Below are 12,080 nucleotides of genomic sequence, written 5' to 3'. Positions count from 1 at the left end.
CTCACAGTAGAAGGGGGGTTTTTAGGACGGGTTTCACAGCAGGGATGGGGGTTGCATGGCGCAGAAGGAAAGGAGACGACGTCCTAGGCAGGCAGCCGGGGTGCTGAGATGGCTGCCTACCAGGCTGACCATTATTGTCCCACTGTCTCCTGGTCGTCCTCCCTCTGTGTGGCGGAATCCACGGGTCGTCTCATGTCTTGTACTTGGTTAGGGAGCTCTTTGGGGCAGGGGATGTCATGTTGCTCTGTACAGCACCTAGCACAGCGGGGTCCTGGGCCATGACTAGATGCTACCACAGTTCAGTGTTTTCAATTATTAGCCAAGTGTGGGGGCAGGGGTCTGGAGGAGAGAGGGAGGATACTGGCTTAGGAGGTGCACAGGCAGCAGGAGGAGGAAGAAAGGGAAGCTGTAGGGGCAGGGCCTTACAGAGGACTTTGAAGCTCTGGGAGGAGGGGAATGACCCTTAGTTCCAAGCTCTTTGTGCTCGTGCTCCTTGGCCTATAACCCACCAGGAGTGTGTGGCCCCTGATCTGCGGAGGAATGTCCTCCCCCATGTGACGAGGAAGGCTGCAGCCAGACGTGCCTGGCCTCTGGGCTGACCACGTTGCCTGGACGTGAATGGTCAGCGCTGGGTGGTGTCTCCAGATGACCAAGTCCTACAGCAAGGGCTGGTCATCCTAGAGGGGTCCATATCACCCACCCCTTTGGCGATCATGCTGCAGGTAGGGTTTTCTGTGACTCCCACTGCCCTAGGGAAGGTGCCGGAGCAGGCTGCGAATAGGGAAGGCTCCTGCACTGCAGGTATGGTGTCCAGACCTCCCCAGGCTTCACGCTTCTCTCCCAGGAAAGTGTAGGTCTCCACGGAGAGTCACAGATGTCATGTGTGTTCTGATGTACAGGGGCACGTTCGGGGGAAACGGCTAACCATGGCAGAAGACCCCCTGTCCCACCCCGCTCTGGATAAGGCAGCGGGCGAAGAGTTCCTGCGGGAAGCTTTCCAGATCATCCTGGAGGAAGCCGTCAGGAAAGGGACAGATGTCACAGAAAAGGTGAGGCTCCTGGGGGGGAGGGGGGGGGGGCTGAGCAGCCCAGGAGGCTGGAGTGTAGCCCCACCCCTTCCATGGGGTAGCCTGTGGCTGGCCCCTCTTCAGCGTGGGCACGGGAGGGAGTTTTCCCTCTTACCACAAAGGTGTTTTGCAAAGGGCTCCTGTCTGTTTCTAAGCCGAGTTGCTGCCAGTGGTGATCATTGGCCCTCTGTCTGTCTCCAGGTGCCCTTTGCCCTGGTGGTGATCACCGGCTTTTCCAATCCATTGGCAGGAACATGGCACCACCGGAGCGGTGACCCAGCTGGCCTTAACCCGTGCCACAGGCCACCCCCTGCAGTCCAGGCACAGACCGCCAAGTTGCCCCCTACTGCCTGGGCACAGACTGCCCCACCACCCTGCCACAGATTGCCTGGTCACCCCCTATAATATAGGCACAGACCATGTGGCCACTTCCTGCCACCAAGGCACAGACTGTCTGGCCACCCCCTGCCGGTCGGGCACAGACTGCCCAGCTTCTCCCTGCAGCCTGGCACAGACCCCCTGGCCAAGGGCTGCACCGGCAGCGGATCAGGAGCCCTATGGCCTCACCTCATGCGTACAAAACAGCGCCGATTGCACCCTCGGCTTTAATATTAAAGGGGCGCTCATGGAGACGGCAGGTCGCAGGCCTGGCCACTCAGCTCAAGGGGCATGGTACATCTTTATGGACTGCACCATTGCCTAGAGAGGAGAGCGGCCCCAGGCTGCAGGCCAGCGCCCATGCACACCGTACCGTGCCCGCTCATGCCTTAGATCGCAAGCAGAGGAGTGACTTTGCTCGGCATGTGCTGTCTGTTCCCCTGACTGCTGCTGGCACTATGCTCCGCTGTCCCCTCTCCCAGGGGAGGATCTCCAAGAGCTCTGGACACGCCAAGGCACTGAGCTTGGAGGCCTCGCTCTGGGACGCAGGCCGGCATCATCGCACTTTGCAGAGGGGAAAACACGAGGCCCCGTGGTGTGAAAGAGCCTGGGGAAGGGCTCTGTGTGTTGTCACAAGGGTCCTGTGGAGCCCGGGGAGGGACGTTCTGGGATTGCGGCCGCTGGGAAAGCCTCTCTCTGATGTGCTGCTCGGACCCCGTTTCCCTCCTGTCCTTTCCATGCTCAGTCCAGAAAAAAAATGCCGCAGCCCTGGGCTGGCAGGCAAGGGCTGGGCCTACCCGGGAGGAGGGCGGGGGGGTGACCATTCAGATCTCCCATTGCCAGGATGGTGAGAGAGGTAGCTGGCTGGGGGAGGGAGGAGAGGAGTGGAGGACTGAGCCCTGCCCCTGCTGCCCTTAGACAGGACTCTCCTCCCCCCCCCCCAGCCTACCCCCCCCTCACACATGTGCACAGGCCCCTGAGGTCACGAGCTGGGCATCTGCTACCAGCCTTGCCCCCAGTTGTGGGGGGCTCCCTGCTGAGGTGGGCCCTGCTTGCCCTGTGCCCCCTGGCGAAGGGAGCATCCAGGGAAGGGCTGTTTTCCCAGCTCAGCAGGACCGGAGCAGGCTGCTGACGGATTGTCTCTGTCCCTTCAGGTCTGTGACTGGAGGGAGCCCCAAGACCTGCAGAAAATCCTGGACCTGGAGCTGAGGAGCAGTGGGGAGCCCCGGCAGAGGGTGCTGGAGCACTGCCGGGACGTCATCCGCTACAGCGTGAAAACGTGTAGGTGCTGAGAGGCTCCGACGACGGCTGGGCCTGGTGCTGCTCTCGGAGGGGGTCCCCTTCCCGCTGGCTGTGCGTCAGAGGGAGGACAAGGCTCGCCCTCCGCTGAGCAGGGCCTGCGTGCTAGGTCGGAACTACGCCCGTAAGGGATATCAGCACAGCTGTGCCGTACCAACTAGGGTGTCTGCGTCCCTGGAGCCCAGCCAGGTGAAGGTGGCTATCGCCCTGTAGCGGCCGCAGCCCGAAGAGGGTAACGGCCTTGAAACTGCTACAGCTCAGAGATTCTCCTTTAGCTCAAATGTATTTATGGGCTCACGGGTCCTGGGGGCTGCCCGGTGTAGGGCTGAGCTGGTGACGGATGTCGGATCTAGCCCAGGTTTAATGAGGACGCAAGCTCTGTTTCCTGCTCTTTCCCTGTGTTAAAGGTTCTCTCCCTCCCTCCCCCCACAGGTCATCCTCGTTTCTTTAACCAGCTGTTTTCGGGGCTGGATCCCCATGCCCTGGTGGGACGGATGATCACAGAGACGCTCAACACCAGCCAGTACGTCCTTGCCCTGTCTCTGAGCACCCTTTGCCTGGAGCTGCCCAGGGAGGCAGCGCATCTAGCTGGGGGTGGGGAACAAGGACAGTTAAGGACACAGGACAGTGAGAATGCCGGGGCTGTTTGCTGCCAACAGACAGGGAGGGGTGGGTGGAATTCACACGGGGGGGAAGTTCTGGGGCCTCATTTTTGCCCCAAGGATCCTGGAGGCTGCAGTGTCTCCTCTTTAGATGTAGAGGGTGTGTGGCTCCCCACACAGCTCTGCTGATGCCCCTCAATCCCGACCCACAGCCCCCACTGCTGCCCCACGCCCAGGTGCTCTTGAATCAGAGCTCCCATCGCTGCCCAGCTGGTCTGCAATCTGCAATATGGACCAGCGCCCTGCAGGTTGCACTCCCCTCCTGGACTACCCATCTCCTGTGCAGCTCCAGGTACGCCCCCTCCCCCAATGGCCGGGTGCCTCACTGAGGTGTGTCTGTGTGGCCCAGGTACACCTACGAGATCGCCCCAGTGTTTGTGCTGATGGAGGAGGTGGTGCTGAAGAAGCTGCGGGAGCTGATTGGCTGGGGGAATGGAGACGGGATATTCTGCCCAGGTGCGTGAGGCTGATATACTGCCAGAGGGAGGGTCAAGCCAGGGGCACCCAGGGCATCACTGCCCTTTCATGAACCGGGTTTCCTGCTGGGTCCTTCCTGCCCCATTGCCGGTCTGACAGCCCCCCCCACAAATCCAAAGTGAAGGTGCAGGACTAGACCCTCAGCTGGGGTCAATCGTGGTAGCTCCATTGACACTGATTGAGCTGCACCAGTTTCCCCAGGATCTGGCTGCTATACCATATAGCTCAGAACTGCCGGAGTCCTGCAGGGCTAGGAGATCCCTGAAAGAAGTGTGTGAGCAGGGTTAGCAGCTGGCATCCCTGGCTGACATAGGGGGCAGGGGGCAGACTCGGCCCTCCCTGGCACACACATGGGGCAAGAGCCAGACTCAGCCCTCCCTGCAGTTTGCCTTTACGGTTCACTTAAAAAGCAACAACAGAACATAACCTATGGCCAAAGCTTTCTCCTGAGCTTGGCTCTTCCTAGGGTGCTTCTCTGCAGGACTCCCCCGATCTCTACCTTTAGTTCCCTCTGCCTCAGAGAGACCCTCCAGTTCCTTTTATGTCATGGCTTGGACCGGATAGGACCTCCCTTACAGAAGGAGGCAGCAGAAGTACTTCTGTCTCTCTCTGCAGGGTTCTGGCACCAGGCACTAAGGTGAGTCAGCAAAAAAGCTCTGCTTCCTTATGCAGAATCCTAGAACCTGACACTCTTACGGTGATATACCAGTGCCACCTGGCCCTTCCTCCCAGCAGTGCTTGGTTAGTGTGAGCGTCCTCCCAGCAGTGCCCTGCCAATACCAACCTCCTTCCACCAGCGTGAGCTTCCTCTCAACAGTGCCCTGCTGATGCCAGCTTCTTCACCTCAGCAGCGTGAGCATCCTCCCATGCCCTGCTGGTGGTAGCGGGGACTCCACCAGGGCAAGTTTCTTCTTGGTGCGGTGATTGAATCCTGCTCAGGGAACCCTCCTTCCTCTCCTCCAAAGCTGCCCTTGTTCCTGCCCCGGCCTGTCCCGCAGCACATGGGGAGTGGGCGGCAGGCTTGCACTGATCTCTGTGGGTTTGTTTCCCTGCAGGAGGCTCCCTCTCCAATATATACGCCATGAACGTGGCACGGTATCAGCGCTTCCCGGACATCAAGCAGAAGGGCATCTGGGCACTGCCGAGGCTGGCGGTGTTCACGTCGCAAGAGGTGCCAACCTGGGGCTTCCTCTTCGCTAAGCATGACAGGAGCATGAGAAGAGGGGGCTGGGCTTGGTCTCCCCTGAGGGATGGGGTGCTGCAGTGTCACCCCATCAGAGCCGTGGATCAGCAGGGCCCAGAGCATGACCCACTTCTACCCTCAGCGTCTGTGCCATTTGGCTAAACTCAGGCCACCTACAGTTCCCCCTCCCCAGTTTGCCCAGCGTGCCATACACACAGCCCGGCACAACGACCGGGGTCTTTCGGGGGTCCTTTTCAAACAGGAAGCATTGCATTGTGGGATGGAGGTAGGCCAAGCGGGTGAACCAGAGGGTTAAGGGTTGCAATGCCTGAGGGTCACTAGCCGCCCCGGGAAGCCGCCCCAGGGCCTGGATTCAGCCGGCTCTCAGAGCCACGGTCCGTCTCGCACTTGTAAGTGCCTGAGAGGTGTTGTGGGAGGAGGAGAGGAATGCGACGGAGGCTGCAATTCGTGGAACTTCAACCCCCGGCTTCTTGCTGTACATTTTTCTGCTAATTTGGACAAGGCCAAAAATCCCATAAACGTCGACATCTGTAATCCGGCCAAGCCCTTCAAATAGGCCTCTTACCAGAGTACCAGGGGCCCTGTCGGAGAATTAAGGCACATCAGTTTTCCATCCACTCCGTGCAGTGCCCCCCCCCCAAGGGAATAATGCAGCAGGGCTAAAGTATCACAGAATACACGATACAGCAGGTATCAGAGGGGTAGCCGTGTTAGTCTGGTTCTGTAGAAGCAGCAAAGAATCCTGTGGCACCTTATAGACTAACAGATGTTTTGCAGCATGAGCTTTCGTGGGTGAATACCCACTTCTTCGGATGCAAGCCAGGGGTGCTGGAACTAGGGGTACAGGGGGGTGCTGCAGCACCCCCTCACTTGAAGTGGTTTCCATCCTATCCAGGGTTTAATTTGGTTCAACGGCTCACAGCCCACCCCCGCCCACTATACAAATTGTTCCAGCCCCCCTGCAACACAGGCCAAAATGGTGCATTCAGCTAAAGCAGCCCTGACTCCCAGGGATCCTGCAGCTCTCACCTCTAAATGACACTTCCTGCCCTGTGACTTCTTTGGGATTGGACCCTGGTGGGAGTCTGTGCTGATTCCCTCCCTTCTGCCTTCCCCCACAGAGCCACTACTCCGTCCAGAAGGGGGCAGCTTTCCTGGGCATTGGCACAGACAACATCTACCTGGTCGGAGTGGATGAGAGGTGAGAGCTCACACTGGGAATGCTTGTGGCCTTTATCCAGACCTGGCACTGGTTCCATTCGGCTGCGCCTCCTTCCCTTCCTACAGCACCCCCTGCTGGGAGAGGCTGGTACGACAGCCGCTGGAAGCACCCCAGTGCCCAGGACTTTTGCCCTGCTCCCTACAGCTCCCCTTTCTGGGAGCTGGGTAGTTGGAAGTGCCCCAGCAATCAGCGCCCCCTCCTGGGAGAGGCTGACACTGGAGTAGCTCAAGGCTCCCCAACACCCAGGGCACATGCCCCATTTCCTTCAGGCTCTGTAGGAGGCTGGGACCTCCCACAAGCCATCACTCCTCCATGAGTCCCATCAGTGACTCTTGCTGGACCGAGCAGGGTAGCTAACAGCTCCCACAGATGCTTCCCTTCAGCCACCTGGATGGACTTGGGCAGAATAATCCATCTCTGCTCCCTGCACGGAGTCCGCCCCCGGGGATAACTTGTGCTCTCATCCTCAGGGGGAAAATGATCCCTGCAGACCTGGAGAAACAGATCAACAAAGCAAAATCTGAGGTGAGTTTGGGGTGGGGTGAGGGGTCTGGTCTGTGGGGCAGGGAGCAGCCTGCTAGGAACATTTCCGCCCTGTAATGCCGCAGCCCACCCACTGCCCCTCTTCCCTTCCAGGGCGCGTGTCCTTTCTTGGTCAACGCCACCTGTGGCACCACTGTGCTGGGAGCCTTCGACCCACTGGCGGACGTGGCAGATGTGTGCGAGCGCCATGGGGCCTGGTTTCATGTGGATGTGAGTTTCCCCCCCCGCAAGGAGGGTGGGGCAGGGAGATGTGCCCTCGGGCGCTAGAGATTTAGGAAGGGCTCCGTCCCTGGGCGCGTGCGATGTCTGTCCGGGAAGGGAGGTGAGCTAGGCTAGGGGAGCGGATGAGGAGGTCACTGGGAATCTTTGCTTCCCACAGTTTGGCTGAACAGATCCAGCATTGCTGGTAATTGACAAGCCCTATCCCTAACCCCCACACGGCTCGTCTCCACGGCAGAGTTCACTCCTGCTGGAGTGTGAAGGATCCTGTGAACTCTCCCCCATCCACACACACAAGCCATCACCCCTGTTCTGCGATGCTACTAACACCACTGGGGCACTGGCTGAAGCTGAAGTGAGCACAACGGGTCTGCTGCTATCACTCCGCAGCGAGAATGCACTGCTTGGGGGCCGCTAGTCCTCCAGTGCCTTCCCATCATCCCCCTGGGCCACTTGGACAGTAGCTTTTTTTTTCCTGCCATCTCTCATGCACCCAGACTGGAAGTCACTTGCCAGTTTGGTGCTGGAACTGATGGCTGCATTCCTCCAGCTCTAGCGTCCTCTCTCCACGTGCACTGGGCCTCATGCAGAACCCAGGCAGGAGGCTTTAGGGTCAGGCCTGTCCCCTTAGAGCAGCCAAAAGGCAGGGGATCGTGAGAGAAGAGGCCCTAGGCTGGGCTAGAAGGGACCATCTTGAAACAGGGTTCCCCTTGGCTGAGGGTGCAGCATGCCCCAGTCTCAGCAGGTTTAGCCACTTGTAGCTCCCGCACTGGCTGCTGACTGAACTCAAAGCGCTGCTGTCTCTCCCTGTTCCTCCTTGGCAGGCCGCCTGGGGTGGGAGTGCCCTGCTCTCTAGAAGACACAGACATCTCCTGCGTGGGATAGAGAGGTGGGTACTGTCCCCAAACTGGGGGACAGGGTTAGCGGTCGCGCTCGCAGCTTCATGGGAGTAGTGGAGGTCAGAGCCGTTGAGATCAGGCGAGGGGCTGGTTACGCAGGAGTTTACATCAGGGTGAAGAACTTCCAGGACACACTGAGAACAGTAATTGAGCCAGAGCGGGAGATGATCCCTCCCTGCATCATGTGATCCTGTCCGATCCAGCCTGTGCCTGGAAGACCCTGAAATTAGCACATTGTGACATCAATATGAGTGTGTGCAGCTCTGCTCCTGCTGGTGAATATCCCTTTCCATACACCTCCTGTAGCTGGCCATCCGCTGCCCAGTGCCCCCCCAGCCGGCCCTGTGCCCCCCAGCCCGTTCCCTGGCCCAGCTGATGTTAATGTCTCACTGAGTCTCCCTTTCCCTTGCAGGGCGGATTCGGTGGCTTGGAACCCGCACAAGATGCTGATGACGGGTTTGCAGTGCTCTGCCTTCCTGCTTCGAGAGAGCTCCGTAGGTCTTCGCCGCCGTTCCCTCCCCTGCAGAGGCAGGCAGTTGTAACCCTGCTGTGACGAATGCAGCTTATGTGCTGTTCCCTACAGTGCCTCCTGCTGGAAGAGGCTGCAAATGAAGTGACAGGGAGCTCCCCCATAGCCAATAGCCCTGCCCCATTCCCTACAGCACCCCCTGCTGGGTGAGGCTGGGACTGGAGTAGCTGGGAGCTACCCTGCAGCCAGCACCCCTGCCCCGCTCCCTCCAGCACCCCCTGCTGGGTGTTGTTGGAAGTGGCATTTCTGTGCACATGTAGAGCCCATCCAGCTCCCTCAGTGCTCCCTTGCTGGCCTGCCTAGCGCATGCCTTGTCCCTGCCGTCCCATGTGACCGTGGTCGGGACGTGCTGATGTGTTTGCTGGACCCTCCCATTTCAGGGCCTGCTGCAGCGGTGCCACTGCGCCAACGCCACCTACCTCTTCCAGACCGACAAGTTTTACGACGTGGCCTACGACACGGGAGACAAGACCATCCAGTGTGGCCGCAAGGTGGACTGCCTCAAGCTGTGGCTGATGTGGAAGGCCAATGGGACCGAGGGGCTGGAGAAGCGAGTGGACAGGGCCTTCGAGTTCACTAGGTGAGGGGTGGGGGGATACAGGTGTTCCCCTAACCCCAGGAGGTGCTCTAGTGATGTCCCCTGATCCTTACACACGTCTCTATGCCCACCCCAAAGATCAACGATGTTCTCTTCATCCTCTCTAGGTACCTGGCTGAGGAGATCAAGAAAAGGGAAGGTTTCCAGCTGGTGATAGAGGTATGGGCCACCTGGAGCCATTGCTACACCACGGCTCATCGGGAGCTTGTTGCTTTCCAAGGGATCGGGGAGAGTTTATCATGAATCCCCACAGCCCTTATTGATGGGTGGGTGGGCAGCAGCTATTTAACCTTGTTACGTGAGTTGACCAGCAATGAAATCCAACCCCCTTGGGTGTTCCTAGAGCCATAAGCGAGGGGGGAGCAGGCTTGCGCCCTGTCGTCTCCAGAGGCTGCACCTCCATTAGCTGAGGTTTCAGGGTGCTCGGGTTGTTTACTTACAGAGATCCCTGCTGGTGACCCCTTCTCCTTTACCTCTCCCAGCCCGAGTTCATCAATCTGTGTTTCTGGTTTGTGCCACCCAGCCTCCGGGGCAAGGAGGGCTGTGCCGATTACTGGGAGAGACTGGGAAAGGTGAGTGCAGGGAATGCTGAGAGTGGGGTGGGGGGAGAGCCCCTGTTTTCTGATGGATAGATAGTAAACTCCAGTACGCCCACCCAGACTCGTGGGGAGAGAGAGAGAATGTCTGTCTGTCTGTCCTGTCCCACTGCCAACCCCCAGGCTGTGGCACCCCAGCTGTCTCTCCGCTAGCTTACTATGTACTAAGACTTCACTGTTTCTTTGTATCCAAGGCCCTAGGTCTGTGTCCCACTGGTCCCACTTAGACACCAGGGTTCCAGGCATTATCTGTGAGAGGGATTTTCAAAGCCGCCTGGCAGAGTTGGACATCCAGCACCCAGGGAGTCCCGCACCCAAATCCCATTGATACCTTTCAAAATCCAAGCTGTTATATGGTGACCCCTGCTGGGGGTGCCTTCTGGCATCAACCCACAGCACAACAGGTGCATCCAGCCTCAGTTTCCCTTTTCCTTGAAAGGAATGTAGTCCGTCTGCCTTGGGGCACGTCTTCACGTACACCCATGCTGTGATTCCCCCACAGCCTTGCAGCGAAACCTTTTGCCAGTGAACACATATAGTCATTTTCCCCTCCCCCAGTCCAGGGCCTCACCCACCGGAGAATCAGTAGCAGTACTGTGCTCCCACGTCCTTTGGAGCCTGCTTCAGGTCTCCCTTCCCGGGAATGACCACCCTTCCCACAGCCCCTCCCTCAAGGCTTTGCCCAAAGAGCTCCCCAGCTGTTCCCTAGGAGTCCCACACCTGCTCGGGGGATATCCACCCTCTTGTTTCTGGGCTCAGCTCCCGCTAACTAAGCTAGCTCTTCCCCTTTTGCCTTGGGGCCACTTTCCAGGCCTTCCACCCATCAGGGTCCCCATTAACAGTCCTGTTCCTGCCCCCTCCCCAACTCCACTTTCTCCACTGGGACACCTGAAGCTCTCTCCCAAGCAACTCCTGCTAGCCCATCACTGCTCCTCTCTCCTCGGGGGCTCCTCCACACCTCCAGCGTGATTCCCCTCCCGGCTCATGGGGCTCTCTCTTAAGCCTAACTGGAAGGTGGCTGACATGTCACAGGTGCACTGGACCCTGCTCCTTCTTAAAGGGGACAGTCACCACACAAGCCTAAAACCCTGAGCTAGCTAGGTGGGTTGGCCATTGGAGGGGTCTGCTCTATAGCCCAGGAGAAGGGTTTACAGGTTCATATCACAGCTGGCTAATTGGGTGGCCCCATGCTCCACTGACTGATGCTGATGTTATGTGCTGCTCCGCCTAGGTGGCTCCAGCTATCAAGGAGCGGATGATGAAGAAAGGGTCCATGATGGTGGGCTACCAACCCCTTGGCAGCAAGGTCAACTTCTTCCGCCAGGTTGTCACAAATCCCGTGGTCACCAAGCATGACTTGGACTTCTTCCTGGATGAGATTGAGAAACTGGGCACAGATTTGTAGGGATCCCAGGCCCTCCTCCTCACCATCAGCTCCTGGCAGGTCTCTCAGTGATGGTGGGACATCACACCCACTCCTGCCTTTCTCCACAGCGTCCAGCAAGCACTACCACGATAACACAGTTCACCAGACTCCAGGTATTTATACCCCTAGTAAGGTGTTCAGATACCAGCCTCTCTCACATGTCCTCCATACACATTACACCAGAGAGGAACTCAGCGTTTGTGCTTCTCTCTAGCAACTCCCTCTCTTCCTCTCCTGGGTCCTTTTGAGAGAAGGGACATTGCCAAGGCCCAGACAAGGGTAGCACCTGAGGTTACTGAAAAGATGGTAGCATTCTTCTTGAGAACTTCAGCTAGCACATGATTCCATAGAGCTTTCCTTTGGCTGTGACCTGAGGCAGCTCCAGTAGAGTCTTGGGTACGTCTTGGACAAGCTGGAAGAGGATGCTTATCTTGGATTCTGGAGGTGAACATTTCAGCACCAGCCTGTGGTCAAGTAGAACATCAACATCTGGTGCAACAGGCCAGGGTCTGGGATGTACGCTCAGACACAGCTGATCCCGTAGGAGGAATGGCGGTCGTGGGGCAGTCCACACGTGCCGTGGAGCTGCACCGAGCTGTGTGGAACTGACACAAAGCTCCACCTGGGTTGCCTCCAAACCACCTTTTCAAGCCAAACGAAACTGCCGAATTCCGCTTCTCAAGCGGCTACCGAGCGATCGCGGTGCTCCTTTGGCGTTCCTCCCCTGCCCTTAGCAGCACTCTGGCCTAGGTATTTGTGATTCATTTAATGAAGCGCATGATGTCAGTTCTTAATAAATGCTTGGTAAATGCTTCCCCCCTGCTCTCCCCGCAGCATTTCATAAGCAGCACAGCAGTAAACGTTGGCTTTTGGTTTTAGAGCCAAACCACTGCTAGGTTTGTTAAATCGCCATACCAGCCCAGGGGCAAATTCTGCTTCCCCCCTCCTCCTAGCTAAAATG

At 58.1% G+C, this 12,080-nt stretch overlaps 1 protein-coding gene across 6 annotated transcripts in view; it reads left to right on the top strand.

The window, feature by feature from the left end:
* CSAD (cysteine sulfinic acid decarboxylase) overlaps positions 1-12,080 on the top strand; it is a 17,980-nt gene extending 5,900 nt beyond the window's left edge. For 3 of the 6 annotated variants that reach the window (XM_039514147.1, XM_039514148.1, XM_039514146.1), the window contains exons 3-16: positions 900-1,049; positions 2,600-2,726; positions 3,177-3,267; positions 3,756-3,862; positions 4,939-5,054; positions 6,209-6,288; positions 6,780-6,834; positions 6,946-7,062; positions 7,896-7,960; positions 8,383-8,464; positions 8,880-9,079; positions 9,205-9,256; positions 9,580-9,669; positions 10,925-12,073. In XM_039514147.1, the coding sequence (XP_039370081.1) occupies positions 927-1,049; positions 2,600-2,726; positions 3,177-3,267; positions 3,756-3,862; positions 4,939-5,054; positions 6,209-6,288; positions 6,780-6,834; positions 6,946-7,062; positions 7,896-7,960; positions 8,383-8,464; positions 8,880-9,079; positions 9,205-9,256; positions 9,580-9,669; positions 10,925-11,098 (1,479 nt within the window). In that variant the 5' untranslated portion in view covers positions 900-926 and the 3' untranslated portion in view covers positions 11,099-12,073. Of the gene's footprint in view, positions 1-899; positions 1,050-2,599; positions 2,727-3,176; positions 3,268-3,755; positions 3,863-4,938; positions 5,055-6,208; positions 6,289-6,779; positions 6,835-6,945; positions 7,063-7,895; positions 7,961-8,382; positions 8,465-8,879; positions 9,080-9,204; positions 9,257-9,579; positions 9,670-10,924 lie in introns of those variants that run through there. The other 3 variants (XM_039514144.1, XM_039514149.1, XR_005591192.1) reach the window with 3 other exon arrangements.

The sequence above is a fragment of the Mauremys reevesii genome, linkage group 25 (assembly GCF_016161935.1).
Source record: "Mauremys reevesii isolate NIE-2019 linkage group 25, ASM1616193v1, whole genome shotgun sequence".
In the NCBI taxonomy this organism is placed as follows: Eukaryota; Metazoa; Chordata; order Testudines; family Geoemydidae; genus Mauremys; species Mauremys reevesii.
This window is presented reverse-complemented; position numbering and strand designations above follow the sequence as displayed.